Below are 18,432 nucleotides of genomic sequence, written 5' to 3' on the forward strand. Positions count from 1 at the left end.
ATGGAGGCAGGGAAGGTTGTACAGGCTGCATTGGAAGCACACATATCCTGCAAAGTTCAGTTCTGTTATAATAATTAGACTAATTGGCTTGCTTCCTTGTGCTTATAACCAAGAAAGAAAGAAAAAAAAAAAAAACCCTAGGAAGTTAATTTTAATGATTCAGAAAAACACATCCAGGATTAGCAGGGAAATGTATGCTATGTATGGTACAAAGCATAATAAACATGTACTCAGATGCATCAAAACTGGCTTCTGGCCTTATTAGTAGCATGTTCTAAGCAGCAAAGTTGAACATTCACATTTCAGATAATAAATACTCCTCCTCATGTGAGTTTAAGAAAGATCACATGTGAATCTGGGACTGATATTCAATAAGATATGTTCTACTACAAAGCAGAGTACAGTTTCTATAAAATCCAGTAGATTTTCAAAATATTTGAACACTAGCATTTTTCCCTATACATTTAATATTGTATTACCTTTTAAATTAAATTCAAATGTACACACAATTACACACACACACACACGGATCAATGTTTTTTATAGCCATACAATCTATTGGTAGTGAAGAGAGTATGAATTACTAGCTTTTCTAAAACAAAGGACAGTCAATGTACTTATTCAGTTTATTTGAACTTTTAAACTACTTACCAGTTCTTATACGATAGCTTATAGTTACTGACCTTCCAATATTTATTTTTTGACCAAAAAATAAAGAGTAATGAAAAATACTTATCATCATACATTTTCTAAACTTGTAAGAAATTTTGGTACAAAAGCATAAGCATGAATTGTCTTTAATTTTATTGGTTGAAATAGGATCAATCAGATATAATGTAACTCTCAAAGACTTTATCCTATTCTGTATGGTTTTGTAAAAATCATATACTTCACCAGCACAATATTTTAAATGATTTGATTAAATTTAATGTTTCAAATTTTATAATATTTTTTAAAAACTAAGACCAACAACTATTTATTTTTCAGCATTTCCTACCACCTTGAAATAGTGTTTGTCCAAAGAAAAAAACATACACTGAGGGAATGCCTATCTGCCATGACTGCCTTGGCTGAGCAGACGATGCTTTGCTAACAAAACCTGGCTCCAAAGCAGAAGCTACTTATTAGAAACAATTTTAATTCAAATCTGAGTTTAAGAACAACATCAAATGATATGCTTTAGTGGAAAAGACATTAGTAAAAATCGAATTGTTATTTACAATCAAGTAAAGGGCTTCTAAGACAATTTGCTGATGAGAACACTACACAGTACACATCAATGAAAACAAGGGTGTTTCTTCTTTGTTCTCTGCTGTACACCCTCCCCCCAAGAATCCAGAAAACTGTCTGGCACATCGTGGTGAAAGAATAACCTTTCCTCAGAAAAACAGATTTAAGTAAACCTACTTTGCTCCCTAACTGAACTATAAAGAAAAGTTTATGGTCTTTCAAAAATAATTTTTTAAAATATTAGAATCATACCAATTACAAAAACTATGAATAATAATTTTTGATAAAATTGGAATTACAAAAATGTTTTTGAGATAAACTAAAAAGGCAGATACTTAAAAAATATAACAAAGGCTTAAGGTTCTTACTATATAAGGATCTTCTAAAACTTCATTTTTAACATATTAATAACATAAAAAAAACCTAAGGATTAAAAAACTAAGCCAGGAGCCGGTGGCTTAGTCTGTAATCCCAACTACTTGAGAGGCAGAGATCTGGAGGTTCACGGTTCAAAGACAGCAGAGGTAAATATTTTGTGAGACCTTATTTCAAAATTACCCAACACAAAACAGGGCTGGCAGAGTGGTTCAAGTGATAGAGCATCTACAAAGCAAGCCTGAAGCCCTGAGTTCAAACCCCCCAGTATCACACACACACACACACACACACACACAAAGTAGTCCACCGAAGAAAAAAGACAAATATCAAATAAAATATTTGTCTTACTTGATATTTACAAGTAATCAAAGACTTTCAGAAACAATGAAATGTTTTTCAATTGCTTAATAGGAAAATTATTAAAATATACATATCAGTTGTGATTATGATGCAGAGGGAAAAGGTACTCATATCTATTAACACAAAACTAACGTATATTTCTGAAGGATAGCTAACACCATCTGCCCCTCCCTCGCCCTCTTCAGAGGTCCTAGCTGAGCTCCCACGCAGTGAAAGAGAAACAAACCATCCCTGCTGTATCCTAACCCAATTTCTGGCACAATTGTAAGAAAATGGTTTGAATCTGCTTGTTTTGGTGGTAATATTATATTCAGCAGAGACAACTAAAACAATGTCCAGATGGGAGGTTAAAGTGTGATATAACAACACCATCTCTTAAAACTATCAGGCAGGATTCCATTCATTGACATGGAAATTGTTCACAATATACTGATGTGTTTCTTAATTACAGCATGACACCTTTTGGCTAATACGGTATTTTATTGTACCCTTCCTGCAATCAAAATACAAACTTGCAAAGGCAATTTACACTCCTCTGCCTTCATTATCTAGAACAAAACTTGGCATATATTACGGCCTCAAAAAACAAGGATATATCTCAGAAATTGGGTTATGTACATAATTTCTCACCTTTATGCCTTTAGGAACCATAGGGGTTTTGTGATCATGTATTACCTATTAATTTACTGTTAGAACATAAATTGTTTCAAAAGACTATCCCATTGAAAAAGTTTGTTAAGAATTTAAGATGAAAAAGAAACTGATTTCTTTTAAATATAGTTTAAAGTGTTGCATGTGGACTTCCAAAGCATAATTCTAAGTTTTCTCAGGAAATTACTATCTTAAATTAAGTACCTGAGTAAAGTGAGCTAATTCAGCTGCAGGGTAGCCAACGGCTTACCTGTTTGTTCTGCAGAGCTCGTTGGAAAATCCGGAGAAATGAAGCCAAACTAAAACGGTACATATTATTAATTTTGGATAAGTCAGAGATAATGAAATACATCTTGCTGGCACTCTCAGCCAGAGGGAGAAAGGCATCCCGCTCCTGTGGATCAGTGGAGGACAGAGGGAAACACCTTAGTACTAGTGTTGTACTACCACCTACAGACGACTATGCACATTGCAAGCCACAGCCCTACTTTTCTGCACACACCAACAAATCAAGATGACAAATCAAAAAAGACCCTGTAACTCAAAGAAATAGCATCCTTATTTTTATGAAGCTAAAGGCAATATATGTCTTAGTCCATTAATGGACTACTATAACAAAATACACAATAAACTGGTTCTACTGATAAATAATACAAATTTATTTCTGTCAGTTCTAAAAGCTAGCAAGTTAGATTAAGGCATCCACAGATTTGGAGTTTAGTGGGGCCCATTTCCTGGATAATAGAAATTGCTGATTCTTGCTGTGTCTTTACACAGTGGAAGATACAAACAAGCCCTCTCAGCCTTCTTTTATAAAGGCACTAATCCCATTTCAGGGGGATTCACCCTCATGACCTAATCACTTCGCAAAGGCCCCACCTCTTAATATAATATGCTGGGGATGAGGTTTCTACGTACAGCTGCAGGGGAGGGAGTTACATAAACATTCAGACTAAAGAAATGTATCTCAAATACCTTCCTCCTCCGATGATGATAGAGCTAGAAGTAGTCCACAGGTTGGTCTTAATGAGGACTAAGAATTTTTGGGCAAAGAGGGTAAGCAGTTGGGATCAGAGAATTGTCGTGCAGTTCTACATTTCAAAAGAGAATCAGCACAGGTAATGTAAAAAGGCATGGACTACTAGGCCATCGTGAAGTAAAGGTCAAGCTATGCAATCAGGTTCTGGGACTGGTACTAATGAGAACACTGTGGCAACAAGAGGTAGAGAAGACGATGTAACAGTTGTGCACATTAGGATGATAAAGCACCCAGCACTGTTTATGGGAAGTGATGATTATCGGGCTTTCCATCTGACTGTGGTAAAGAGTGACAGAAATGGGACAATCATAGGATTAAACAGCCTCTAGGTTCTGAGTGGAACTAAGACAGTTCTCCATATTGTTATGATCAAAGCACTACAATTACCAATTGATAAACTTATGCCTGTGGTTTATCAATGTCTGTTAAGTAAGAGAAGGTACAGAAAGTTCAAAATTCTTTTTGCAGAAAATTACAATCATGACATCTGCAATGTCATGAAAGCAGCAAACAATAAGTGAAAAATTTGAATGAGAACTGAAAAGCACTGGGGAAAAAAGGAAGGAGGGAGGAAGGAGGGAGAGAGGGAGAGAAGGAGGGAGGGAGGAAGGAAGGATGGAAGGAAGGAGAGTAGATAGGTAAGTAGGTAGGTTGGTTCCATGAGTGGTGCTATAATTTGGATTCAAATTTCCCTCAAAGGTCTGTGTGTTAAAGGCTTGGATTCTAGCTCAAGGTGCTATTAGGTGGTGTTAGGAACGAGATGGGGCTAGTAGGAGGTCACTGGGGAGTGCCTTAGAAGGCCAGTGCTCTCTTCCTCTTCTCCTCTCTCTTACCCTCCCCCACCCACACACCCCAGACATGACTTGAGCAGTTTCACCTCACACCACAGCCATGATGTACTGCTTCACCACAGGCCCAAGTGACCTTTACCTTGGACTGAATAATCTAAAACTATGAGGCAAACTAAACCTTTTCTTAGGTATTTGTGACAGTGATAGAAAGCTGATTAACATGAAGGACAAAGATGCTCTCTAGTCTTCATCCTCAAAAAAATTTTTTTTGTGGTACTGGGGCTTGAACTCAGGGCCTTCACCTTGAACCACTCTACCAGTCCTTTTTTTGTCCAGTCCTATTTTTGTGAAGAGTTTTTCAAGATAAGGTCTCTCGTATATTTGCCTAGGCTGGCTTCGAACCATGATCCTCCTGATCTCTGCCTCCTGAGTAGCTAGGATTACAGGCGTGAGCCACCAGTGCCCAGTTTCTCATTCTCAATTTTAGTAAAGAATTACAGCACTGCCTTAGATATCACTGTGCCACCGGGGTGCAATGATCAGCAGTCTGTCTTCGTGGGCCCCACACCCTGACTTCTTCTTGTAGTAAGATTCAGACCCAAGGCTGTGGTGGTTTTGAATGGCTTCCTTTTCTTGACACAATCTTTTCTCCTGAAGATGTGGTTCTACATTTTCTATTATACTGACACATGAGTGTTTCTTTTTAAAATCTGACATAAAATCACAATAAAAGGAAGTAATTACTTGATCAAGGAAAATCTGGAGTTTGTAAGATTCTTTAAGTGAGTCTTGAATAAGTGCACTGCTTGCTTTTGTCTGATTCAAAGATTCAATTAAATCCTTATTTTCCAAAATATTGCCTTGAGATGTAGCAAGTGTCTGTAAGAAAATTTAAAAAATAATATGAACATTATTATACATATTAAAATAATCACTTAAAGGAAGCCCACATTATACATATCACTAATTTGATGACTTTTATGGGAACTTACATTATTTTAAAGGAATTTCAATATTTTTTGGCCTTCCTATATCAAATGACATAACACATGTTACATGATATTATATCATTATCAAAACATTATTACAACATTATCAAAATATCAGTATATTAATTTTATCAATCTAATAAAAACCACATAAAATTTATAGATTCAACCATAATTTCATGCTAACTTTTAATGCATTTTGATATTCTGAGTATATAATATAAAATAATAACAGAATAAAGAAATTATTAGTTCAAATTATCTTATTTAAATATAACTCCTTTTATCTTATATTCTAAAAGATATCTCCTTGTTTTCTGTTTGAATGTCTTTGAAAAAAAACCAAAACCATTCTAAAGGTACTACTAATTTTTTAAAAAGACACTAAGTTTTATATTTATTAAAGATAAAAAGTAATGTGGAAAATCATATTCTGAATTGTATAATTTTACCTCTAGAAGAGATTCCTCAAGCTTGGCAAGCTGTATTTTCTTATCTTCTTCCTGCTGTAATAATTTTGTTTTCTGTTCCTCCAAATCAGGTTTTTCATGTTGAATGGTTAAAGCCAAAAGCTTAAAAAAAAAAGATAATTCTAGCACTAAAGTTAAAACAAAACAAAACAAAAACTTCCTATGAACAGGCTTTGTATTTCAGCAGACCTTACAAGTATTCTCACACTATGTTACTTATTTGATTCTTCTAATAAAACTTGAGAAACCTTCACAATTATATCTGATTAAAAAGATAAAATGAATAAGATGATTAATAAAATGTTCACTGTTACAGGATAGCTATAAGAAATTACATGACTTAACATGCCAATATGGAATATTTAGCTCCAAAGATAGGTTAAATATATTAAAAATATGGACCTAGTATTATCTATTGGCAAGTATTCATTTTAAAACAAAAAAAGGATTACTTAAAATATTACATTAAGCTAGGGTTTGAACTAAGGGCCTCACACTTGTTAGGCAGGTGCTCTACCACTTGAGCCACTCAACCACCCAGTTTTTGGATTGGTTATTTCCAAAATAAGGTCTTTTAAACTACTTTGCCTGGGTTGGCATTGAACCATGATCCTCCTGATCTCTGCCTCCCAAGTAGCTAGGATTACAGGCATGGACCACTGGCACCAGCTTGAACTGTACAATTTGAACTAATAAATTATATAATATGAATTGCATGTGTTAAGGCTAAAAGGCTCTGACTATCAATTTACTGACTTTGAAAATTAAAATAGGGACTGACACTGATATAAAACATGTAACTCAGAATCTGCTGTATAAGCCTATTCCTGTAGTTCTCACTAACATGAATCCTACATAGCTCCTTTGAGAAATTCCTGTTGGAGAGCTTTCAGATGGAAGGAGCAAATTTGCCATCTCTGCCATGTTTTGAGTCACTGTTCATTTTTTTTATTTATAAGAAGCATCATCAAGTCAATCAAATGATATTCATAAATATTTACTCAGTGACTCTTATGGTACAGCAAGAATGGTTCTAAAAATTACAATAAAGTAATAATTGCAGCAAATATACTTGTAATCATATAAAGTAAAAGAGGAAAATCTATTGTTAGATGTGTTTTAAAAAAAAAAGGATGACAAGTGGCCAAAAAACACATGAAAAAATGCTCACCATCCCTGGCCAAAAAGGACATGCAAATCAAAACCACACTAAGATTCTACCTCACCCCTGTTAGAAAAGCCATCATTAAGAACACCGCCAACAACAGGTGTTGGCGAGGATGTGGGGAAAAAGGAGCCCTTGTTCACTACTGGTGGGAATATAAGCTAGTATAACCACTTTGGAATACAATATGGAGGCTCCTTAAAAAAGTAAACATAGATCTGCCATATGATCCAGCAATCCAACTCCTGGGGATATACCCAAAGAAATGCGACACAGGTTGCTCCAGAGGCACCTGCACACCCATGTTTATTGCAGTGCTATTCACAATAGCCAAGTTATGGAGACAGCCCAGATGCCCCACCACTGACAAATGGATCAAGAAAATGTATTTATACACAATGGAATTTTACTCAGCCACAAAGAAGAATGAAATTTTGTCATTCACAAGTAAATGGACGGAAATAGAGAACATCATCTTAAGCAAAGTTAGCCAGGCTCAGAAGGCCAAAAATCACATGTTCTCCCTTATACGCAGATTTTAGAACCGAAACAAATGCAGTAATATTATTGGACACAGGTCACACACTAAGGGGAGAACACGCATGGGAGAAATAGGGAAAGGAAAGGAAACCTAAAATTTGAATGTAGTTGATGTGCTCACTGTTGAGGAGCAAATAAAATAATCTTAAATTGGCAGAGGCCACTATGGGAAGGAGGCCAGGAAGTAGTGAAGAGGTCTGGTAGAGATGAACCAATGGGGGTTGCAATACACAAGTGCATGGAAGCAACACTAGGAATCTCTCTGTACAGCTATCTGTATCTCAAACTAGCAAAAAAGCTATGTGTTTCTCATTATCTCTTATGTTTTCTCTTCAACATAATCAGAGAAGATGATGGAACAGGTTCTGCCCAGAAGGGGGAGGGAAGGGTGGAGGTGGCACAAACAATGTATACATGTGTAAGTAAATGTAAAAACAATAAAATGAGAAAAGAAAAATAAATAAATAAATTTTAAAAAGGATGATACTCAAAAAACCAACTGGCAGTATAGCCTTCAAGAGAAAAAAAATGAGTAAATATGTAAGTAAAAGTCTAGACATGAAAAATCATTTTTAAATTCATGTAATAATTCTAAATTGTGATGAGCAACATACAGATAAATTGAATTCAAAGCTGCATAGGTTCTAGTGATTTAAAAAAATAACAGCTCAGGAAACAAAGACCATCAACTATCTGAATATGTTGCTTAGCTTCGATTTCCACAAACTTCACTTTTCTCAATTTAAAATAAAAAAGATCTTAATCTCTATGAAACATGCATCTCTCAAATCCTAGGACAGAAATAGACTTTAATTAGTTACATTAAGAAGCAGTTTGACGTTACCATCAAGTCTTACAAGTGTGAGATGATAAATGAAGTAAGACAGAATGCTTTGCTTCCTATTATATTTTCAAAATCATAAGCTTAGATACTGATCAGCTTTAAAAATATATTCACAGTAAAAATGTCTAATCCACCTACAAGGCTACAGTGGTTCTAAGGTAAATGTTTGTGTTCATGTACCTGGCCCCGTAATCCACTTCTTGTTGTAGTAAAGTTAACCTCAGTAACGATGGAAGCTGCGTCGGGTGGAATAAAGGGGTTTGGGTTTCTCGTTGACAGAAAGAGGCGAAATTCTTCATTGTAGTCGATAATTTTGTCACCTATCTGCACCACATATCGTGGTCCTATTCAGAAAAAACACACATGCAATTAGCCTTAATGTGCTGTATGTTGCTACATGATCTTTAGAAATATGACTTTAAGTACTTCTAAATGTATTATGGGCTTTTTAATACAGTCCAAAAGACTAGAAAAGTTAGGCTGCCCAAGATACACTGGACAGAATGCTTTACTGACAAGACTTACATAAGCAAGGACAGACAATATTCATTAAGATGATCCTGGGACACTGAAGCATCAATATCTACTGATATTCACTATGGGTTTAATATTAACTAGATGTTTCAAATTCCAAATTTTTCTGAAAGAGTTGATTAGAGATGACAAAAGAGACACTATCAATCATGTATTATCCTTTATTTCCAAATTCATTCTCTGAAGGGTATTTATTGTACTAGTATTTAAGATATAACACTTGATGGCAAAAACCTAGGAATATAAAAATATAAGTAATTGCAAAGATATCCATCATGAGCAAAATGAAAAGATGATCTACAGTATGGGAAAAATATTTTCAAACCATTTATCCAAAGACTTAACATCCAAAATTTATACAGAATTCATACAACTTAAGAGCAGAAAACCAAATAAGCCAATCAAAAAAAAAAATGAACAAAGGACTAGACCAGACATTTCTCAAAAGAGGACACAAAAGTGACCAGCAAGTATATGAAAAGAGGTTCAACATGACTAAACATTAGGGAAATGAAGATAAAACTACTACATCATCTCATGTCTATGAGGGAGACGGCAAACCTTGGTGAGGGTATGGAGAAAAAGGAACCACTGGTGGGAATGTAGATTGGTAGTCTACCAATCTATTGGAAAATATTATGAAGGGTCCTAAAAAATTAAAAATAGAACTCTCATATGACCAGCAATTGTTCTTCTGGGTATATGATCCCCCCCACCCAAAAATGAAATCTCCATGTCTAAAACGTTGCCTAAGTTGGTTCATGTGTTAAAGGCTTATTAAAGCTGATGGGCTTTTGAGAAGTGACTGGATCATGAAGCCTGTGACCTCATCAGTGGATTAATCCACTGATGGATTCATAATTTGATGGCATTACTGGGATGTAGTACAAACTAAAAGGTGGGCCTACTGAAGGAAGCCAGTCACTGGTGGCAGAAAAAGTAACTGATACAAATAGTCCATAAAGTTATTATAACATTGTGATAACAGAACTTAAGATATGAGGCACTTTGAGATACAAAGGACATTTAATAATGATAAAAAAATTTAAAGGAAAATAATACATCTCTAAACTTGTATGGATGTAATAATGCAACTTCAAAATATTTAAAGCAAAAATTGACAGAACCCAGAGAAAAACAGACAAATTCAAAATCATAAAGTTTTTAAGATATTTATCTCAAGACATGATGGAGCAAATGGGAAAAAAACAGTAATGATATGAAGATGTGAACATCACAGTGGAGTTAACTTTTATGTTCTGAACACAAACCCTACACTGTACTTTAGAGCAGGAAGACAGAATAACTGGGCTCAAGCACAAGAGTTGGTTGCCTGTTCTCACTGGACTTAATAGGAAGTCCCAACTTACATGTCTATTGCTTGTTTTCTGAACCTGAATCCTGTTCAGCTATTTTGTTGTATTTTATTTTGGTCAACATGTATAACAGATGTGGACATTTAGGATGCTGTTATATATGGATATGTTAATTGGATACATTCTCTGTGATGCCTTTGGTGACTTTTGTAACAAGGAGTCAAGGATTCAGAAAAGATCAGCCTATAAGATATGCCTAAATCCTGCCAATATTTACAGTTGAAAGAAATGAACCAAGCTAGATATGGTACTACACAATTTTTGCCCCAATTACTTGGGAAGTGGAGGTAGGAGGATCACATTTCAAGGACAGACTGACAACATCTGAAAAGCAAACTAAAAGTAAAAAGGACTAAGGGTGTGGTTCAAATAGTAGAGCACTTGCCTGGTAGGTGAGAAGCCATGAGTTCAATCCCCAGAACTGCAAGTTAATCAGTTAATTAATTAATAATAAATTAACCATGCCAGAAAGTGAAAAGGCACCTGTACTTTCACACCAAGCGTGCACAGCACAACTGTATCTGTTTGGATTTTGACATGAATGCTGTTTGAAGGTTTACTGTGACCCCTAAAACTTAAACCAGGCAGTTGCCCACAATTGTTTCCACAATACTCAATGGAGCAATGACTAAAAAACTTGCTACCATAACTGACACTGGTATGCAGACTGGGATATTGGTAATGATTACTAAATCATTGCATTTGTTATATGCAACACACCTTTACAGGTCCAAATTCTTCAGAAGTATATCATCAACTGAATTAGATAAACGCAAATACCACAGAAACTGCCAAATTCCTTTCCGTTATATGGGCATATTTTGACAATGGTGTCCATTAACTGTTCATACTGTTATATACCATTCAGGCACCGCTAACTCAAAACTAATGGTATTTAAATGAAGACAACCCTGCTACCCAAATGAATAAAACGGACACGCCCAAAGAGTTTTCCAAAGCTCATTAAAGATAAACTGTTGAAAGAGAACAGCCTCTTGGTCTGCAAGCAGCCACATATTCCATAGTGAAAACAGCCTCTCTGATCAACAAGCATGTGGCTAAGCTTGAATAGCAGCTCCTATAAGAGGCCACTTTGGAAGTAATCCACACAGTCATAAATCAGCCTTTGCCTTTGGTCTCTATATCGTTCATATGCACATAATTATAAATATCTGTAAATAATCCCACAGATTAGCAAAACCAATGCAATGTTATAGCCATCTACTAGCCACAGATAAAATTTCTGGCAATAGATACCATTGGATATTTTGAACAATGAACTGACTTACAAGTAGTGCACTTGCTACAAAGTATATTACTCTGAGACCGACTAAAATATACCAGTACAGAGACTCTTGGGTCACAACTACTAAACCAGATTAGGGTTTCTCAGTCTCAATGCTACTGACAATTTGTGTTGGAAAAATCATTTTTGTGGGGAGAGGTCCTGGGCATTTTACGATGTCCCCAGAACAAATCCCCTCCACACCAGTTGTGACAAACAAAAACTCAGCAGACATTTGCCAAGTCTCTCAGAGGATAAAATAGCTCCTGAAAGAAAAGCTTTGGTCTAGTATTCATCAGGCAATTGGGTACCCTGACCCAACTGGAAGACCAGAGACATGCCCACATGGAGGGTCAGCTACTGGAAATGGACAGAAGAAGCACAATTTATGCTGGTTTATGCCACACATACATACTTCTATCAGAAATATGTGCCTAACAAGAAGCATCTTGACTACAAGAGTCAACCAAGAATGTTCCGCTATCATCTCTACTACAACTTCAGGTTCATACTCAAATCCAACATGAAAATAACCATAGAGAAATAGAATACTAAAAAACAAAAAACTCTTGAGCTGGGTATGTGTTACATGCCTGTAGTCTTCCCATCGAACGGTGAGGGCAGGAAGATAGGGAGTATAAGGGTAGCCTGGGCTACAAAGTGAGACAATGCCTCAAAAAATAAACAAAAATCCCCACCCCTTGATATTTACCATTGGTAAAACTTAAAAGCATTTGCCAACACCACCAGCCTCTCCCTAGCAACTTCTAAGCAGGGAGCTGGTCTGAGGGTCTTTACCAAGTGCAAACGGCCACATTACCTTCTGTCTGAGCTGCTCTCCTAGACACACAGTAATAAGGAAGTTTAAAAAATGAGAATCTGGAGGAACAACTACACCTTGTTGTTCTTTTGATCCAAACATAGTTGAAGGGATGCTTGAGCAGTATAAGTTAATGGAAGAGACTGCATTCTAGCCTAGCATTTGTCTCTACTTTGACCTCAGTAAGTAGAAAGGCAGTTGACGTTTCACACATTAAGGACACAAGGACATAAAAGAACTGGGACACAGACTATTTTTTGTGGTTCTAGGATCACCAACCTCTCGCCGCAGAGATAATGTCTGAGAACAAAATGGCAGATATTACCCTGTGGAAAAGGGTAATCAAGTCCACCCAAAAGGAGAAAATAGACTAAAGAGGAGAGGTGAAAAAGTACAGTAACGGTAGGGACTGACTCAGCATGAACAAACGGCCTCGCACAGTTATCTTCAACACTGTTCCTAACATGAACATGGCATGATGCAGAATTTATCACTCTTACTAATGCAACTTCAAAGAACCTTGTCAACCTCCCACTCTCAGAGAAGACAACAGATACTGCTCAAACCTAGCACCAACCAGAATTTATTGCAACTTATATTTGATGAGCCCTCCAGGACCAGAAGAAAGAATGAAAAGGAGTAAATCCAGATGGTCTCAAAGGTTCATTCCCACTCATTGAAGAGGCACAGTAAGAAGCTAGCTCAACAGATCTGTTGATGTTTGCTCCAACAGAACAACAGAGTGAGACCAGAGATAGCTCTGGGAGGCAACTCCTTTCTAGCAAGGTCATGGTCCTAATTAGAAAGCTTCTGTTACAGATATTCCTTTCCTTTACCAATAAATATGTTAAAAAGGTTAATGTTAAAGAGACAATGTCCTCTCAAGTTCTTTGCAGAACACACTAGCTGCTGCCAGGCCCATCATACCAGCCTTTGAGATAACAGATGATCAAAGCAGAGCACATGCTTGGCTACTTCTCTGCTCTGCCCTAATAATTCCAACACTCTGTTAATGAAGAGTGAAGCCCTTCTGCAACCTCCCAAAGGACAATTGCAAGCTCGAAGCTGGCTTCATAACGTTGGAAATCTTAAAAGTAGGCACTCTCTGGAAGCTTGAATATTTACCTTGAGCGACCAGATCTCGTCTTAAGAGTGGATAAAGAACAGGTTCAACACCATCCACCTCTTGTATAATAAGGGTTTTCCCAAAACGTACTGCCAGCTCAAGAGCTGTGATAAAGTTGCTATCCTATGAGAAAAAAAAAAAAAATACATATTAGTTCCTTTATTATCTCAATATTTACAAAAGTCTTTAATAGGAATAATATGAATATTTAAAATGTAATATGCATGGTAATAATGCAAATTATTCATGATCTTTTTTTAGTTATAAATAATTGGTTATGGGCTGGGCAAAGTGGCTTATGTCTATAATTCCAGCTACTCTAGATGCAGAGACCGGGAGAGGCTATCAATTTGAGACCAGCACAGGCAAAAAGTTAGAGACGCTCATCTCAACAAATTAGCTGAGTGTGGTGGTACATAACTGTAATGGCAGCTATGCAAGAGGTATAGGTAGGAGGACTGAGTCTATAATTGTGTCAAAATCAGAACTTAATTAAATGCTTATTTAATTGCTTCTCTAACCTATTAGAGTGTCATCTCCAAAATAAGAGGAACAATGACTACTCTACTCACTACTAAATTCCCAGGGCTTAGATCATTACATAGCACCAAATAAAAGCTCTTATCCTATATGAGGGAAGTTACAGTGCTCAGTCATGAATATATGTTTTCTGACTATAGACCCACAGTTACTTTCACCATAAGATGCTGTTTGTAGTTGGGGTCTAAATTATAATTACGTAATACACAGGCAGAAGGCATGGCTCAAGCACAAGGCCCTGAGTTCAAACCCCAATGCTGCCAAATAATAGTAAATAAATAAATAATAAGCAATACACACCTGCTGATTAATAACTTCCAAACGTGATTCTTTCAAATGTGCCTTCAACCATTCTGTGGCTTGGGAAGAGGGGTCTATAAGAAATGGGCACACTCGACTCTAGTTAAACAAGAAAAGGAAAGGTATGTTTTCTAAGGTCTCATATAAATAGAAATAAATTTGTAACAATCATGAATTGATTACTACATGAGCTTTTCTTTCTGGCTTTGCAGAACACAAATATACAACTATAAGGAGAAAAGAAAGGTACAGTTTATATCTGTACCAGAAGCCACTCTAGTGAGTTTTCAATGCATAGGAATTAATAGTAAGTAATTAAATTTCATCACAGTAATGTAAGCATAGTCCTATTTCCTACAAAATAGCCCCAAAAGTACATACTAACAATACGCTAAGCAAGTGCTCCAGTCCCATACTCATGCCATTTGCAATACTCTCTGGCTTTTAAAATAATCTATCAGTTTATTTCCTAACTTTATGTATCCTTTGGTTGAATAAAACATAAAAACCTTATAAAAGATATATGAGTTAATCACAGAAATACTGCTGAGGTAATCATCAGTATACTTTATATTTTAAGGCATTAATTTCTTCTAAAGCAATACATATCTACTATTACAAAAGGAATATCCTAGAGAAGAAAATTGCATAGGTTGTAGGTTCAGCTCTGGCTAACTAAAAGCCAAATCCATTCTTAACTAGTAATGACTAGTTCCATTTAACTAGTAATGACTATACCAGTTAAACTCTAGAGCAAACAGGAAATAGTTCATGTACAATGCACTTAGCAGACCAAAGAAAGCCACGGTCTATGTATAAAATACACATCACATGTGAATAAGTTTAGAAGTATGGAGTAATCATCACTACCTAGTAAATCTAATTTAAACAAATATTGAACTAAGTATTCTTAAACTTTCCCACCTACTTGAAAATGTAATTGTATGCTATAGGAATATGAAAATCAGAGCAAAATGCAACTTAGAATTGGGGTACATCTAATAAGAACACGTGATTTCCATGGCACATCAGGAGGGAGAGAGATGGCAGGGATTATGTGCCCTGCAGATGAACAGCTTTTTATCATTAATACTATTTAGCACTGCCAGCAATGGTGATGACAAAGACATGCCTGGCTTTAAGATAGCTTGATTATAGCTTTAAAATCCTCTACAGACAAGGAACTCATTTTTCTTTGCTTCCAAAGTGAGCTACTCTCTCACATGACATATCTCCCACCATGACACCACTGCGTGATCTTCACCCAGCATCTATTTCTCAAGGTTTCGCTTCCTGCTCCAACATATAAAGGTACTATTTTTAACAAAACGACATGGTTAGTAGATGGTCTCCTATGTGTTACCATTGGTTTTAGTTCTAATTTTGTTAGCATTCAATAGTAAGTACTTTACAATTCTACTAAATTTTTCCTAACTAGAAAATAATTACTTTAAAACATGAAAGAGTTCTTACCCGTGATTTCAAATCAATGATCTGATGCAGTTTAAAAAAAAAGAAGAAGAAGAAGAAAGTGGCCATGTTTTAAAACCTCTTATTTTTAGCAAGGAAAGTATGTCTAACAAATTGAAAGGAACTTACAAGTTTGTTTTTATCTCTCTTCTGTAGAGAGATTTAGGTAAAATTTCTAAGGTACATTTTATCTCTGTTGTTCCTTGATAAAGAAGTTACATTTAACAAATTATAATTGGTTTTAAAATGTGGAACTTTCATTCATTTACTCATTCTTGCCTTCATCCACTCATTCCTCTACCATATGTTAGATAACAAGCACAGTAATACAGTACGAGGGGTACAGAAATAAAGAAGATACATTCCCTTACCCTCAGTGACTTCACATCCAATAAAGAAGCAAAAATGAAAATTCCATTGTCAAGAATTGTACACAATGCTACAGAAGGATGACAGGTGTAGTCAGGAAGGGCCATTAGGTAACAATTCAAGTCAAAGTAAGCCAAGGAAGGTAGCGAGGCAAAGAAGGGAGAAAGTATTTGGGGCAAAACCACTGCCGTGGTGAGGCAAGCAACGGGAGTATTTGGAAAACTTCCCAGTGCAGACAGCTGGATTTAAAAAGCGCAGGCAAATGCAGTGGCACAAGTAATGTGCATTCTGTCTCATCGTGCAGAGCCTGCTAAACTGTGTCTAAGAGTAACGGTATCTTCATCCGATAGGCAACAGGAAGTCACCGAAACACTTACATGAAGCAATGTTATGATCAATGTTTTAGAAAGATCATTCCAATAGCAGTAAAGGAAGTGATACTGGGGGAGGACAGCATAATAACATATTTGTCTAGGCACAAAATGATGAAGTCACAAATGAAGCCACTGGGCAGTGAATGTAGTTAAACAGGATGAATTCTTGAAATATTTGAGAATGTATTTGCTATGACTAGCTGAACAATGTACTGAAAACGTAAAGAGGCAGAATGAATCACAGATTTGTAACACACATGACTGGGCCAAGACTGTGATAGCCCCAGTGATAGAGAATAAAAGAGAGACTGATGGAGGGAGTGGGAGAGGAAGAGAAAAGTGTTTTATAGTGTTTTGTAGAGAGGAGCGTCACCCTGTCTGCCCCACTTAATGTATTTCTAATGGGGTTATCAGTCATCTGAACTGTACCCAAGGGATAAGCAGTGACCCACGCTAGCTAATCAGAATCCTTTTGGAAGACTCACATATATGCTGGGGGTTGGGGAGGAGAGAATGACATGCGTTTAATCCGTAAACATTAACTCTGATTATAGTGACCCTGGGGTCACTAACAGCCAGTACCAAAGAAGGGTACAGACAACCTAGCTGAGAATGAATCTGTCTGTTAAGATGGAGAGAGAGATGTGCTGGTGATATCATTTGAATTCTGGAGGTAGCCCCAACTTGTGGACATCTCAATTACATAAAAGTATAAATCACTTTTTTTTTTCTTTTTTTGCTTAAATGTACTGTAATTGGCCAAATATTCTTGACTTTAAAAATGTCATACTTAGTTAAATACAGTTAAAGCTGAATTGCCTAGGCGGAAATATTTAACAGGTAGTTTGAATTATAGGTCAGGAACTCAGAAGAGAGGTCCAAGGCTAGAGATATATCATACCTATTTTAATTCTTCTTTCTTTGTGTGTGGGCAAAGACTGTAGGGAATTTTTGGAAAGAGATGACTTTTAAGGCATTTAGAACAGTTTATAGTTTTATTTCTATTTTTAATATCTACAAATGTTATAAGAACAAAAAAACTTTATAAACAAAGCTAAAGCCTACCTTTTGATTAGCTAGGGAGAGTTACATTAATGAGAACAAGACAAAACAAATGAGGCTCAGCGTGCACACACCTAGGAGACACATTTGCTGCCGATAAGGCTAAGAAAACACTCCATTTGAAAGAACAATTTCCCAAAATATACATATTACCATACTGATAACCAAAACTTATGTTCTCCTTGTATAATTTTATTTTTCAAATTAAAATATACTTATGAAGTTTTATATATATACATATATATATGTATATATATAAAACTTCATAAATATATTTATATACTCTAGATGAAGGAAGTATATAACCAAATGAACCAGGTGTCTGTAAAAAACTTCTATTACTATGAGGAAGTTTATTCTAGAATATTTTGCCATCAACAAAATGGCTTATTAGTTTATATTTATATTAAGGTAAAAAAAATTATATTGAAATGTATACATTCAGTAAAATACCCATTCATAAATGGATTTTAATCAGCAAACTATTTCCCTTTCATGTAACTAAGAACAGCTGTGAAAGCCTCAGAATTTCAAGAACGTATTTCCTGCAGCGAACTTCCCAACAGACATTTCTGAGACGAGTAAATGAACTACCTGCAGTATAACAAGGGCATTTTCTATGGAAAGGTCATCTGACGGCAGGCCTTCACTTTTCCATATCAACTGCTCACTTTCAGTGCAAAGAAATCTCCTCAGATCAAATTCTGAAAAGTGAGAGA

At 35.9% G+C, this 18,432-nt stretch overlaps 1 protein-coding gene across 3 annotated transcripts in view; it reads right to left on the reverse strand.

Annotated features, from left to right (window-relative positions):
• The window catches only part of Dync2h1 (dynein cytoplasmic 2 heavy chain 1), a 257,221-nt gene that overhangs the window by 123,652 nt on the left and 115,137 nt on the right, over window positions 1-18,432 (reverse strand). For 2 of the 3 annotated variants that reach the window (XM_074066819.1, XM_074066820.1), the window contains 8 exons: window positions 18,308-18,417; window positions 15,912-15,932; window positions 14,439-14,537; window positions 13,598-13,721; window positions 8,638-8,801; window positions 5,891-6,010; window positions 5,194-5,328; window positions 2,870-3,013 (listed from right to left, as the gene is read on the reverse strand). In XM_074066819.1, coding sequence (XP_073922920.1) covers window positions 2,870-3,013; window positions 5,194-5,328; window positions 5,891-6,010; window positions 8,638-8,801; window positions 13,598-13,721; window positions 14,439-14,537; window positions 15,912-15,932; window positions 18,308-18,417 — 917 coding nt within the window. The remainder of the gene's footprint in view (window positions 1-2,869; window positions 3,014-5,193; window positions 5,329-5,890; window positions 6,011-8,637; window positions 8,802-13,597; window positions 13,722-14,438; window positions 14,538-15,911; window positions 15,933-18,307; window positions 18,418-18,432) is intronic. The other variant, XM_074066821.1, reaches the window with a different exon arrangement.

The sequence above is a fragment of the Castor canadensis genome, chromosome 2 (assembly GCF_047511655.1).
Source record: "Castor canadensis chromosome 2, mCasCan1.hap1v2, whole genome shotgun sequence".
Taxonomy (NCBI): domain Eukaryota; kingdom Metazoa; phylum Chordata; class Mammalia; order Rodentia; family Castoridae; genus Castor; species Castor canadensis.